The sequence below is a fragment of the Falco punctatus genome, assembly GCF_963210335.1.
Source record: "Falco punctatus genome assembly, chromosome: 1".
In the NCBI taxonomy this organism is placed as follows: domain Eukaryota; kingdom Metazoa; phylum Chordata; class Aves; order Falconiformes; family Falconidae; genus Falco; species Falco punctatus.
In genome coordinates this window covers 80,640,036-80,655,628 of record NC_137580.1, presented here as the reverse complement: position 1 = coordinate 80,655,628, position 15,593 = coordinate 80,640,036, and the positions used below count along the sequence as shown (strand labels likewise).

The 15,593-nt window shown below is 34.6% G+C and overlaps 1 protein-coding gene across 4 annotated transcripts in view; it reads left to right on the top strand.

The window, feature by feature from the left end:
• Positions 1-15,593, top strand: part of FSTL5 (follistatin like 5) — a 324,611-nt gene that overhangs the window by 228,056 nt on the left and 80,962 nt on the right. For all 4 annotated transcript variants that reach the window (XM_080370936.1, XM_080370934.1, XM_080370935.1 and 1 more), the window contains exon 8: positions 9,964-10,084. In XM_080370936.1, coding sequence (XP_080227062.1) covers positions 9,964-10,084 — 121 coding nt within the window. The remainder of the gene's footprint in view (positions 1-9,963; positions 10,085-15,593) is intronic.

Here is a 15,593-nt window from a genome sequence, read left to right as displayed (position 1 = left end):
GAGGATCAGCAACAGGAAAAGAACAACTGTGCATTTCAGCCTTCCACAGTGAGACTGTACTGTATACAAGAAAAAATTGTATGATGGTATTTCAGTAACAGCTACATACAGTGACAGTAGCATAAAAGCTTTGCAATGAATACTGCTGTCCCATTGTTTAATACAAATGCATAGAACAAAGGTGAAAAAAGAAGGTATAGTAAATATAGGTTCATGGTTCATAAAGGACCTGTACCTCTAATGAATATTTGGGTCCATTACAGAAAGCAATAGTTAAAAAAGCAAAAATTAAATACAGAATAAAAATATAAACAATAATGGTGTACTGAGAAGTAAAATTATTTTGGTAGCTCTCATAGAAACTTGATGTTAACAAAGTGGTAACTAGTGTTGCAGCGAAAGAGGATTACTTATGGTTGGCACAGCAGTAGTAAAATTGGAGCAATGGAAGTCTCACAGGAAGGAGAACCTGTTACTCAAGTCAGAGAGCACAAGAATATGGTCGTGACTCAGGGTGATACTCTGATTTGCATGTAAATCTTTCATGTACGTGTTTTGTTTAACTGGAGTTTATGGTCTTATTTTCAACTGTGCAACTGAAAGTACTTGCATTTGATTTTTATCATTTTTTTTAAACTTACAATGCATGGGAAACACGTGTACCTCAATTAGGCACTTTGCTTCAAAATAATACACAGCTTATCCTGCAAGGAGCAGAATATGGTAAACTTTATACATATAACAAGTGATGTGAGTGTTTAATAAGAACAAAGTTGCTAAATATCAGCAAGATTTCCTTACTTTGTTAATTACAGGCAGAAAATATTAGCGACCACTATTCACAATCCCTTTAGGAAATGGGGAACTTCCATCCTCATTTCTGTGACTTGAAAGCAGACTAGATCTATGAGAAAGATAGGTACCAGAAAGAAGAAACACAAGTATATTACTGGTCATAATGTGTAGAAAAGACGAGATTTTGTTAGTTCAAATTATGCTGTTGTATTTGTATATGGGACCTGTAGGCTTGCTAACTTTCTTTATAACATCTTGGCTTTGTATTAGTAAAAGAACATACTTGGTCATACTTGGTACAGCTCTGTAAAATATGCTTGTCAGTGCCACCACATGCTGATTATTTTTTTTTCTCTACAGACAGCTTTCTGAACACTGTAGTTTGCCTTGTCTTGTACCAGGGTCGTCTTTCACTTTACCTGATCAGTAACCATGACCAGAGGATACAAATGGTATCACTAAAAAGTATCATCACAATTAATTTATGTAGAGAGGAGAAAAGGAGAGAAAGAAAAAAAAACAATAAAATTGTTCATACATAACTAGTTTCAGTGGTTACAGTGGAGGTTTTTGAGGTATCTGCCAATGACACTGAAGTGTCTTCTTTCATTGACGTCAGCAATTGATCTTGCCTACTAAAGCTTTCCTGTGATAAGAGATTAGACTGATGAACATGTAATGTTATATTAGTGGTTTGAGCAAAGGCAACATATGTGTGATGCTTGCAGACAGCTACAATTGGTATTAAAGGTAAATAGTCTTAGCTTTCAGTTTTTTATTGGTATAATTCAGCCTTTGCTGTTGTACTGCAGCTCATACTAAGTACTTAGTTCAGATTGACTGGAATTTGCTGTTTGCTTAAAAGGTTCCAAGAGAAATGTTTTTATGAGTATTGGGTGTGTCAGTCTGGACTAGACCCTTAAGTGAAGATGCTGTGCTAGCATTCAAGCTGCTAATATTTTGATTTTATAAACAAAGAGCAAAAGAATGCAGTGCACAGATCTTACTCCCTTTGTTGTATGTATTCAGGTGTATATTTTAAAAAAATAATCTTTTGTACAGGAATGCCATTAAATATATTTCTAAGCATGTATGTGCCAATTTCTTATGGAACATACTTGATAAACTGACAAAACTGGCACTGTATTAATAATCCAAGTAATGTGTGTGGCTCTGTTTTCTGCCTGCTGTTGCCTGGGGACTATACATTAATGATACATATAAAATGAGAGATCATTATAAAGAAAAGTAGTCAAGTTACAATATGCTTTTTTCCCCCTCTATGTCTCCTCTTCAGTTACCACATAGTAAAAGATTCCGTACAATCTGTATCTTTTTTTTCTTTTAGGTAGTTTTGTCTGCAAGACTTTTAAAAGATGTATGTGTTTGAGAAGATATTTTATTGCCCATTGGTTGGTTTATCATATGTATACAGGGCAGTTTGTAGCAAAAGGAAATTTATCCCACCAAGCTTTTTCGGACTACATAAAGCTTGAGGACACTCTACCTCCATGTCTGTCCGACTCCTGGATAGTTCAGAATACAGGAGATTGACTGGATGAAAGTTTTAGTAATACGCAGAATTAAAGGGTTAGTTTTTTACTTGTTTGTAGATTCTTTCAAGTTTGTGAAGAAGCACCTGATAAATTTGTTTCTGTGAAATAAAATGAGTTCTATTACTTTAAGATGAGTGCAGTTCAGGAACCAAAGATATGCTTTATCGTCAACCTAAGAAAAGGGGTTTGCACTCATGAAACTGAAACCCAGTATTTTATGCAATAGGAAGATCAGAACCTCCAATAAACTCTGTAAATTTAAAACAATAGTGCTTGTAAGCTAAGGGATCGAGAATAAGTTCAATCTTATCACAGTGTAATTATGAAGTTGTTTTCAGAAGTAGGTACAGTGTTTTTCTATTCATGTATAGTCAGAGAAATAATCTTTTTCTCAGACCTGCTGAATATGGACAAATCCAGTTCAATACAAGTGATGGCCAGGACTCATGCATTACAAAGTCTCATTGTAGGAAGACATACTAGAGGGTGATCTCTGCATTGACCATTTGTAAGGCAGGTTTAGGATGATATGCATGAAGGCTTCCTCAAAGTCTGAGCAGTAGTGAGGGTGTTCTAAATCACTGCACGATCACCTCTTTTCCCCTTGGCAGTAGAGCGATGCTGGTGAGGCTACCGTGCTGTGCTGAAAAACAGCTTTTGTAACTGTCTCCCCAGTGTCAAGAAACACAGAGCAATGAAATACTTCTGATGTCTAATTATATCTAGGAAGCTTATTTCTGTGGTCAGCAAGAAAGAGGTAGACAGTAACTCAAAGCAGTGAGCAGACAGACCCACTGAACTGTCCTGTGAAAGGATTTTGCTACCTTTACCTCTTGCAACTGACTGTAAAAAGAAGCTTAGGAAGATTAATTTCCCTTGACTCAAGTTAGCCTGCATTAATAACCACAGACTGCTGTCTGGCGTTATATTCTTCAGAACAGAGTTTCTTTTAAGACCCTGGCCCTTTCTACTGTATATGCTGTGCTACTACTTACTGTATTACACTGCGGTCTTTCTTTGGGCTTTTAATTGATTTACAGTTTTCTGTCAGGCTGGTTCTGCAACTAGTGGTTTTACACGAGATTCATGTTTTGTTCTTATTGCAGTTGTAAGATAGGAGATTCAGAGAAGGTATGCAAAATATGCGCTTAGGAAATTTAGGGTTTGTTTTCCCTCTTGAGCTATTGGGGAAGCTAAAATAATCTTGCATTAGTGCCAAATGCAGTTATTCTCAGATTTCTTCGTGGAATTTACGTTCTTTCTGACATGCAATAGCAAACCAGAGTTGTAACATTGACATTAGCATGAAAAGTCTGAGACGAATTTACCCAGCAAACCAAGCATACATTAATATTTTTTTAAAAAAAATGTTTCCTTCAAAGGATTATTTGCTTTCTGTGTCCTTGTAGTAATGAAGTACATTACAGATACTGAAAAATAATTATGTAAAATACGAACAAAAATGCAACATTAGTATTATTGGTACTTCCATAAGTACCAATCTGACTGAAGTCAAATACAGAAACTGTGGGGAGGTATACAGGAAAAAAAGGTGATTATGTTTACTGGCTGTCTTTTACAAGCAAACGACAGTTGTTTCAAAAATACCTAGATGGCTGCAATTATTGAGGCAGCTTTCCCTTAGCAGACCAGTGCAATATTTTAATTCTTAAGTGAAAATAATTCTTCTGATCAGTTCAGAGACAGATGATTTTTTCCTCTTTTCCCATAAAAAAAAAAAAATAATCATGATTTCCCTTTAAAAACGATGAGGGGAAAGTCCTTACCCAAATTGTGTTGTCATTATTGCTGAGCTAGTATAACAGGGTTACAGTGTTTACATTATTAACCATCAGTAAAAAAGATACCAACCAATGTAATTTTCTTCTTTGTTGTAGGTTTGCCAAAGACTGCAAATAGAAATAGAAGTTTCATATTTAATCTAAAAGCTGTTAATTCAAAATACTTCATGTTTGCTAATTCCATTTATTAAGGACCCAGTAAGCTAATTTTTTTGTCTCATGTTTTTTCTAGCATCATATAGGTAAGGATTCACATCTCCAGTTCTCATGTCCTCATTCCTCTATTCTTTTCTTTATTGTCCTTGTTATCTCTTCTTTTTTCTTTTGCTTTTTTCTTTCCTTCCCAAAGGTGTGGAATTTTAGAGTTAAGATTAATATTTTTCAGTTCTTTAGAAGTTGAAAATTTTAAGGCCATGAGAAGATTGTATCAATTGTTTTTTCTGACCTGCATGAAACAGGCCCCATAAGATCAGTGCTGCGAAAATGTGTAAGTGTCAACTTTGGTGCTAACCATCACCTTCTACTGTGTACCGGTGCTGAGGTTCTGGTGCTCACTGGTGTTCCTGGAAGCACACACAGAGTGCATCGACTGCCAGAAACTGAGCTTAGAGAGGGGAGATTTCAAAACAAGATTCTTAACCAGTTCGTAGCTCTCTTAAATACAGTATGTTCAGTTTTATAAAAAGTTTATATCTTCATGGGAAAGGCTGAGGCTGAAATGCTGGTCAGAAAGGTATTATCAGGTCTGAAAAATTACAAGTAAAAAATAATTAATCACCATCACCACCACAAACAGCAAAACCAACCAAACAAAAAAACTTATAAAAAACCCCCAAACAAACCCAAAACAAAAAAAAAACAACAAAGAAGCCACCAAAAAACCCCAACCAACCAAACAAACAAAAAAACCCACAAACCAAAAACCCAAACCCCCAGAAAGAAAATATTTCCTATTTTTTGAGTTCAAGCTGAACCCTTTGGGTCACTTAAGTGGAAAACTTAAGGTACCAAGCCCTAATTTGAATTATGTGTGTTAATGATTTCACTCTGGCATACCTATATCTGATTTGGGACTCTAAGCACTGGATCAAAAATTATGTTGTGAGGAAGTTAGACCTTCTTATTTGGAATAATAATGTTCTCTGATTAAAAAAAAAAATAATAAAAATTAAACATTTTTTGTCAATTTTGTGTGTAATGGCTTCAGACCACCTAAATCTAGAATGCATTCCCAATTCAGTTTTCTGGACTTCTTATGTTCTCTGAACTAAATTCTCTGTTACACGCTACAAGACATTACAAGTGAGATTTTGGCAGGGAACAGTGTGGATGCACTGAGTCAAAAGGCAAATGAAGACATGCCATTTTTCATTTTGAGGGAGATGTTTTTTTGGGGGGAAGGTTGTGATCTCTAAATGAAAAAATACTCAAGATTTGGAGTATAGAGGGGTTTTAGCTAAAGGAAAAAAAAAAAGACAGCAGTATATTGACAATAAATTGACTATTGTGTAAGAAAACCACCTAGTTTCTATGATAATGAACAAATTCAAGCAGTCTGTTTTGTTATACATTCTCCTGTGGGGAGAGAGCTGGCAACAGCCTTTGTAGGGCTGTTAGGAAGGGCAGGCAGATGAGCATAAACTTTCTCATATGCAAAGCATTAGCATTATGACAGCAACTTATAAAACCAAAGGAAATAATTGTTGATTTAAAAACAAGTATCACCTTTAGGTATCTGTTGTATTAACACTAAGACAACTAAGCAAAGATTCACTGTCAAATGAATGTTTTATTTCCATATTCCTTTACTCGTTATTCATGACACATATCATGATTCTTAAATGTCAAGTCCTTCAACAGAACAGAGTTGCAGTGGAATCATTGTTAAAATAATTGTTCAATTCTAATTTTTTTATGCATAACAAAAATAATTACAATTTCTCAATGTAATTGTAGAAGTGCTTTGCCATTTCTATTAGATCAGTAGGCTATTTAACAAAAAATGAGCTTGTAGCAGTGTTTTTAGGGTCATCAAATATTTTTTCAAAAGGAAAAAAACAAACCCTTTTCTATACTTATTGCAGTTGATGTATGAAGGCTCTGCTTCTATGATGCTTGTGTGTGTGTCTCTATAGATGCAGATTTTTTCAGTTGCTTGTTCTTCAGACTTGCAAGTTATTTTATAAAACACTAAATATATGTCAACATTCAGTGTCAAAGAATGCTGTTTGTACTTCACCATCCCTTTCCAAATACTGCTCTTTTTTATTGAGTTGTTTGCTTTAATTAACAAGACAAACATTGAACTCAGTATAACAGTAGGCTAGGGACATTTGTTTTGTTGTTAAAAAACCAAGTGATGTCATGTGGGAATCCTGTTGGAATACTGATGTCTCAGTAAAATAACCATAGGGGTATTTTACCCATGGTTTCTATGACAAAGAAGGGAGAAGCCGTAGCACAGACATCAGTTTACTTAGAAAATCACTGTGGTACCTAAAGGTATCATCACACCACAGTGAATCACTCAAAGGCCTGGAATAGGTAAGCGTGCTTCAAAGCATATCTAATAATTTAAATAAGGAATGTTAAATTAAACTAGTCTTGACTTCATTGTAGCAGCTAAATGTTAATACACTCCATCCAATGTCCTGTTTTGTTCACAAATACCTTTGGCAGAGATTAGGCAAAACAATGTAGACAGCAATAATATTACCCATTTGCTAGATAAAATGTAAGTACCGCTAGTGTGGCTCTTTTGAACAGCTGTTCTTCATTCTTTTGCTCGTAAATTGAAGAGCAACACTTTGAAAACGTGTTTAGCTAGTAAGGGGGGAAAGTTAATTGAATTTACTTCTTTATACACTTAAGAAAGAGATAAAGATAAAAAAATATCCAATTAGGAACATTTTTTGTTACTTACATGGGTTTTTTTGAAGGGAAATCTAGTTGAGTTGATTCACATAATCAAAGTTGAAAAGTAAATGTTTAAGTGGGGTTCTTTTCTGATTTTGTAATGGTAACATGGAATGGCATATTGAAGATTTGGTAGAAATACTGTCTAAGATTTGGTAGAAATACTGTCTGTGTAACTGAAGTGCTAGTACAGAAAGTTATAGTTGCCTTGAGAAAGGCAAGTTACTGAGGGTCTTACCAGATGGATTAATTTTTACAATGGGTTATTTTCTTCTCTTAATAAGCAACTAGCAGAATGATCTGAAGCACATGTGCAATGTGAAATTTAGTTGCCCAAACCCCTTTGGGCAAAGTAATACAGTGAGACATAAGTCTTCTGAATAGTATTTTGAGTATATTTAATGAAATAAACCAGAAAAATTTACTGATTGGAGGTCTTATAGTGAAAGGCAGCTTGAGTGAAATATGAACATAAAATCATTAAGATTATGTTCTCTGGGAAAGAAGAAAAATTGGGAAGTGGGAACTGAAAAAAATTAATCCAAAAAAAATTGGAGAAGTGGTAGGTGAGATCGTGGAAGAATATAAGGATAGTCATAATGGACCAGAGGTTAATCTGGCCCAGTATTTTGTCATGATAACCTTCAAAGGAGAGAATGTAAGAATAAGGCAGCATATAGTAATACTTTTTTATCAAAGTTCTTTTATTGTGCAGCTTACAGGTGCCCTGAGTGAGGTATTACAGCTGAGTTTCTGTTTTTTAAAATATTTTGTTAGACTGTTCTGTGCATTTGAGGAATTTACAAAGAAGATTACAAAATTTGTGAAGAATTAAATAAGGAGGAGATGGTTGGGATGTAAAGGTCAGGGCAACCTTGGCTGCAGTGTTGGTGAGATGGGAAGAGTCAAGGAGCCTCAGAGGAGGCAGCAAGGCAAAATGCAGGAGCACAGCCCTGGTCTTCAGGAGAGTAGACTTCAGCCTGTTCAAGAACGTGCTTGGAAGAATCCAATAGAGACCATGCTTTAAAGAAGAGGGGTCTAAGAGAGCTGGTGAATTTTTCAAGGGTCATCTGCTCTGTGCTCAAGTATGGTCTGTCCGAGGCAGCCAAAGGCCTGTATTACTGACCAAGGAGCTCCTGACAGAACACAGGTAAAAAGGAAGAAGGGTGGAAGCAAGGACAGGTGATCCAGGAACAACGTGGAGTCACTACTTGAATGTGCAGGATTAGGAAAGACAATGCCCCGGCGGCGCTGAATCTGGTGAGGGACAGGAAGGGCTTCCACCGGGCTTCAGGGCTCTGTCAGCACCAAGAGGAAGAGTAGGGAAACAGGAGCCTGCTGCTGAGCGGGCGTGGGACATGGTGACAACAGAAAGAGGCTGATGTACTGAAGCCTTCTTTGCTGTGGTCTTTACCAGTAACCCCTGCCTTCAGTAGTCCCAGAACCCCGAAAAGCATTTGCGAAACTAGTGCTCCTGTAATGAGTCACAGAATCTAATGAGACCTGTAGATGGTGTAGCTTGGTGATTATCCCTAGTCTAATGAATTGGACACCTGTTGGATACTTTGGCCTCTGTGTGTAAGCCTCTGTGTGTGTGTGAATATTGCATTTAATTATAATCTGTATATCTGTATACTTTACAGTACTGTATCCTGTAGTAAATCACAAACTTTACAGATTTTAAAGGCTGTTTGCATTAAGGTGTATAAAATGGCTGTAAGAGGACCATGAATAAGTTTAGGATAAAAATAAAAAGAAGACTGTATACATAAGAATAGACTGTTAGGGTTAGGCATACAATTATAGCACATGGGTTCCCTTCAGGAACAGGGGCTGACCTACATACTATAGAAGATACAGCATACTTTTTCCTAGTATGGAGCTGACTGTTTTGCACGTTTTATGTCTTAATTTATGCACTCTAATTTCTGATTTATATATTTTACAGCAGAAACATCTATGAGGCTGGAAGACATTTTTCAGACTTTTACCTTTCTATTTCATAGTCTTTGCTCAAATAATTGCTGGTTTGTGTAATTACACTGCATATGTAATAATAAAAAGATTGGAAGCTGAGATTGAAAAGAAACTAACGGTCATGAAGTGTCCTTGAAAAAGTAAATCATGAAATAGAATTTAGAAAAAACAATTTCTAGCAGGATTTCTACAAGCACTTCAGAATATGAGACATAGACAGGAAGCAGCTAGACTAGGATTATTATTGCAGTGACTTGCAGACATGAAAATAAAAAGAAAAATAAACCACTATTTAATGTTCCATGCATTTTTACAATAATTGGCATAGTTTACAACTGGTTGTAAATTTTAAATTATGTTGTATTAATTAAAATTGGACTGGGAATTTAAATGAAGGTCAAATTTTGCACTCTAATCCAGTGGAACCCATATGCCAATTAAAGATATATAAAAGGGTGGAGTAAAAAATTGTGATTTAAATTGAAGAAAGAGTAAGAATTTTTTTCCTGTGTATCTGTTCATTTTAAAGGATGACCACGCTTCCACAGGATGTCATTTACCTTGTTAAATTGTGCAAAGCTTTAGTTTTTCTATTTGATCAGATCCAGTCCTAAACAGCTTTTCTGCCGCAAATAACTATCAAACTAAAGAAACAGTTGTGTTGCTTCTGCAGAGTTTAACTGGTTGCTAAAATAAAAGTTGTATTTTCTTTTACAGACACAATATATGTGGCAAGATCAAACAACTCCACCACTCACAAATACAATGTTTGGGTTTCAGATTACTGTCAGCTATTCTGGTTAATATTTGCAATGCTTGATATTTGCATCACAGCTTTGTTGCCAAGATGATGAGCATAATTAATGTAGGGATGCAGGCATAATTATGATAACCTTGTTTTTAATCTTTCCCGGTAGGATTTTGGAGATGATGGGTCCTTGTACATTACTAAGGTAACCACAACTCATATGGGAAATTACACCTGCTTTGCTGATGGCTATGATAAGCTCTATCAAACTCATATTCTCCAAGTGAATGGTAAGGAAAAATGTTCTAATTACCAAGTCATAAGAGGCTTGGATTTAGATTTTGTTAAACAGATCTGTTGTTGCTGTTTTACTTTTTTTTATATTGTGTTACAGCTTAACAGAAAAAGAGATTCATTTTTTTCCTTATTATTCTCCTATCAATAACCTTACAAAACAATAAAGTATAATAATTTTCATTTATTCTTTCCATATGAATAATAGTTATTAAAAGGATTAAAGGTAGTCCAGAGGACTTATTCTGCACTATGAACTTTTCACCTGTGAGGATTTTCAGTATGTTATCTGCAGAATAATAAGTAGGCTTATATATAAATATAGATATATAGAGATGAAGTAGCTTTTCACCTTAATTTAGCAATTCTGGAGAAGAGATTGGAAAAATTAAGTGCATAGGTCTCTTGTGTTAAGAATGTTGCATTTAATAGAAGATTTAAAAAATGCACTACCCTGAAAGTATTGTAATTGATGTAGGCTTCTAAATTCACATTTATTATTTTGAAATCTAACCATTTTAGTAGATGAACTTGAGGTATCTGGACTTGAAATCTTCATCTTTACATTTTCCTACATCTGTTCAAGTTTTAAGAACCACTTTCCTCAACTCTGTACTTGGACAATACTTGACTGCAATGGTTATTGAAGACAGGCCTGTCCCTTCTCTTGACCAATAGTACCCTCTCCTAGCTTTTATTCCCAGATGTGATTTTTTTCCTAAGTTATTTTAAGCAATTGATCTCCACTGATGAAGTTTCCAAGTGTACTTTATCCCCAGTGAGGTTTAATGTCTTATTTTTGTGAGTGACCTTGTGCCTTCCTGTTATTTCAATGTTCATATTTATCTTTGACTCTTAAGTCTACCTTTCTGCAGTAAACTACCAGTGTTTGTCATTCCATTTTGATATTTAATCCCATCCAGAATCATGTTTGCACTCAATATTCTCCTGCAAATTTCCTTTGCGTTAGCAGGCTTTAGCTTTCTCTTGAAGCATACTCTATAGTTTCTTTGCCACTGCAGTTGTCATCATTCTTTTGGTGTTTTTTAATTGTTAGTCAGTTGCATAAATCCCTACTATAAATGACTTTTCTTGACATGTCTTATCCAAAAATGCTGAAATAATTTCTGATACGAATATCTTTCATTGATATTCACACCAAATGAAGCTTCCAAATTACTTTGCCCTTTAATATGATTCATTCTTCTTCCAATAGCCTTTTTTATTTGACTTTTTGTTGTTAATATTTTTCACACTTCAAAATACTTTGATGTTTAGTGGTGGTTTGTGGTTTTCTTAACATGTTGTCTCTGCCATTGTGTTTCTCCAGGAAATTGGCTTAAAGTATTGGTCCATCCATCTCTCTAAAATATTTTTTTTCTCGTGTCTTACCCTCCTGACCTCCAACACTTGTAAATGGAGTGTCCTCCGTGAGCCAATACATGGCATCAACATCTTTTGCTCCTTCAAATTTTTCTTGAGAGATTGTTTTGTGTTATTTAAAAGGTCAGGTAGAAAACACTGGCTAAAGTAAGACAAGACTGAAGTGCCATTTACTCATATTTTAATTCCTGCAGACATAGCAGAATAATTGGTGATTGAGCACAATAGAAGGTCCTTGACCAGCTTTCTCCTCCTCTGTTTTATGTGTGCTTTACCCTAATTTATTAAAAAAAAAAATAATATTCTTGACAGGTTCCCTGCCTATCTCAATGTGTTAATAATCTTGAAGAGGTGCATTGGAACAGTTAAAATACTATGATTCTTCATGTTTGTGTTAGTTCAGCACACAATGAGGTAAAACTCCACTTAAGTTGGAGAAAGTTTTCTCTGAGACTAGAAAACCAAGAAGCATAATTTGAGAGAGGTGAAGGACAACTGCAGATTTTTCTGGTGACAGTGTGTTTGTCAGAAAATTGTATTTCTCATCTGGAAACCACTGTAAACCTTTGTGGTGCCAAAGGCAATCACTACTGTTACTCCTTTTTATCATTCATATAAACTTAAAGTTGTCTGAACAAATTGACTAGACCATGTTTGCTCTGTTCAGAGAGCTGCTGTTCCACAAGTCAGCACTGGAGTGGTACCTTCCAACATGATTTTGGATGCTGAGTTTTTGGGGAGCAAGGAAAAGGGGAAAGAAATCCCTTTGAGCAATAGGATCATTTGTTTTGCATATTGTGGATAAACTGAGTTAAAACCATTGAGATTAAAAATCAAAAAGAACGCTCTTCCACAGTTTAAATCTGTACTTCTAAGCAGTAATCTTCCTCCAAAGCACAGGCATGATGGTCAGTGCTTGTAGCTTTGATAATGACTAATTAATATAATGATATTTCTATTAACAAGAGAGTCAGACAAAAGGTTTATGTGATAATTGAAGCTTCACTGATCACAAAGATCCAGTGTGAAGGTTCAATGAAAACAATGTAACTGGATTTTATGTTCTTTCTTTATTTCGATTTGTGTAAATCTGTATATTTTTAGGAAAAAAAATTATTTTTTACAGCAACTAGTTTGCAAATACTATATTTTTATATAATATGTATATATATATTATTATATATATTAAAGATATATAATTTTTATTTATTTTTCTTTAAGATTAAAATCTTCAGGAATTTTTTGAGTTTTGAATTGACTGGTACAGTAGTAAAGAATAATGAGCTTCCTTTGGAGTCTTAACAGTACAGATAATGAGCACTATAAAAGACATGGTTTATGGTGAGAAAATTCAGTCTAATCTTATACAAATAATATGGTAAAGTAACTGTTGCAAGCAATATTACAATAAATTGTTATTTAATCCTTTTTCATATAAAATATTAAAAAAAGAACCAAACCCAAAGTTTTAATAGGGCAGGAGTAACTCTTTCATTAAACGCTAAGCATTAGAGTTTACATAATACTTAAAAACTTTCAAAGTGTATAATTTTTTGACTAAATGATTCTGAGGCTATATGACTATATGAATCTGAGCCTGTCATTTTTATTTTTTACTTTTTTCTCCATATATCTGTGATATTGAGATCCATTTCATTACGTATTTTTCCTTTAGTGTTCTTGACATCACATGTCATAAATCCCATGGATTAGAAAGTCTGTTCTCAGATGATAGGTGCATGTGATGGTCTTAGTATCACTGAAAAAAAAAGGAGCTATGTAGTTCAGTCTCCCCAAAAATATTTATAATAGTAAGTCCATAATTTGTTAAAATCTGTCTTAATTTGAATTTCAGAAGGATTTGTATCATTACTCCTATACTTATTAGCCTCTGTTTTTTTCTGCAGCAGCCGTTCAAAAGTTTATAGGGGAATGCTGGTAAAGTTCTTCTAAACAAAGTAGTAAACAGTGATCAGAGCAAGAAATATGTAAGAAACTCAGATATTCTTGTGATATGGGTTGTTGTATTTGGTAGGGGGCCACCTGTCTCTAAAATGCCCTTTGGTATTAACATATTTGGTTAAGCATGTCATATGTTAATGTTCAGCTATTTAGGACAACAGAACCTTATACATCAGTTAAGTGAAAAAACATTTTGAATAATAAAACCAGATTTTTTTTCCTTATGTTTATGTTATTGGTTAAATTAATTAAAAGATCATTATTAAAAATAATCGATCTTTTTGTTATTACAGTTCTTGGGATTACACAAACATGGTATCTACATCTGACTCAAAGTCTTGAAAATTGCTATTGAAAAACCTGAAATACCTAGAAGTTTGTGTTTTCTCATTAACTTTATGTTTATCGAGTTACAGATCTATGCTATCCATAACCAGAGATGTTAACATTATTGATCTCATTGGCAGTTATAGACGTGATACCTAGAGGAGTTTAAATACTAATTTTTTACAACTCAGTTTTGCTGTTTTACAAGCTTTTATGTGTCATAGCCTAGATTTTTAAAAGTATAAATCTGAAGAATTTCACTTTTGGGAAGCTCTTTCTCGATAAACAAAACACCATTAACCATATTACAAAGAAAAAAGAAGACCGCCTTAAATTCAACCCTCTCTAAAAATTATATGTGTTTATGGTGTATGTTACAAATTGGCTTAATATATACGTAGCACCGATGTGACATTTTCCTTTCTGTTTATATATATTAACAATGGCATCCTACTCCTGAGCTTTCACATTGATTTACAAGGCAAGTTCTTTGCAGAGAGGTGACAAGAATTTTCCCCACCTTAGTTCCAAGACAAAAGGCCAACAGTTTTGGTACCTTAAAGTACCAAAGAAGAAAGGACGCTCAGCCAGCTATAAATCATTGAGTCATAGTGTCTGAAGAATTGTTTACCACCTTTGTTTTTCCAAACAAAGTATCTCGGTTTTATCAAAAAGAAGAGTTATCATATACAGTAATAGAAGAACCTAGCTCACTATATGTCTTATGTTTGTTTCTTAAACACATGCATTCTCCCCTGACTCCAGACAGCTTGAACAGACTATTTTCTCTCTTCCCTCTGCCCTCCCCCCAACCTGTACCAGACTGAAATAATCTTTAGAAGGGTTTATAGCAATTTAAGATGTATTGAATAGTTACATAATCACCATATGTGGAACCAACAGTCTCACATGGCTTTCTGAACTAAATTATAAGGGATGTACAGATCCATTCAATTATGTATTATATATGATTCTGCTAAATGCAGTCATGCAGTGTCTTTCCTTCCCTCTCTTTTTAACCTATGTAATGAACCCTCATAAAGAGGTAAGTAGGCTGCTTTAGATTAAGATATGAGAACATACCTCTCTGAAAGTCAGCATAAGTAATCACACTATTTGTGTAATTAAAATTTTCTTGCTGGTAATATTTGTGGTCAGTTACACAAAAAAGTGATTTAAATGAACCCAAAGAGTTTACATCAAACCCGTCATATCAAATTAACTTTTTAAACTGAGCCCACACTGCACTAATATTTTAATTGCCTGCATGCCTCAGGTGAACGGTTTTTGGTGGCATATTAAAGGTAGGCTCTAGGGTAATATAAAATAAAAAAATACAATGCAAAACAAGGGTTCAAAAACTTTTCACATTGTATACTTAACCTATCAGACATAGATTTGCTGATGAAAGTAGGAAATGGCAGCAAATGGAGGAAAGAGAGGGCAAGAAATAAACTCTGTCATTCCGGTACCTCTGTGTGTGGGAAAACATTGCTAAAGAGAACAAGATCTACTACAGAAATATGAGATAGTAGAAGAAAACTTAGACTTGATTTCATTTGAGCAGGTCCTCACCTTCCCATATCCTGACCATTGATAGTTAATTTAGCAACAATAGCATCTTGTGATGCAGGGTTTGCTTTTGTTTAGGAAGTATTTGATAACAGTTACAGTATTTGCTAGAACTTTGCTAAGAGTAAAGTTGCCCTAAAAGTATCTTCTGCCTTTTCCTGATGGTGAACTAATAGATTTATTTTTATATATTCAATGAAAATTCACCAGAATTGAACTATTAAAAATTTTCTTTTTATGCACACTCAGTAAAAGTCTGTC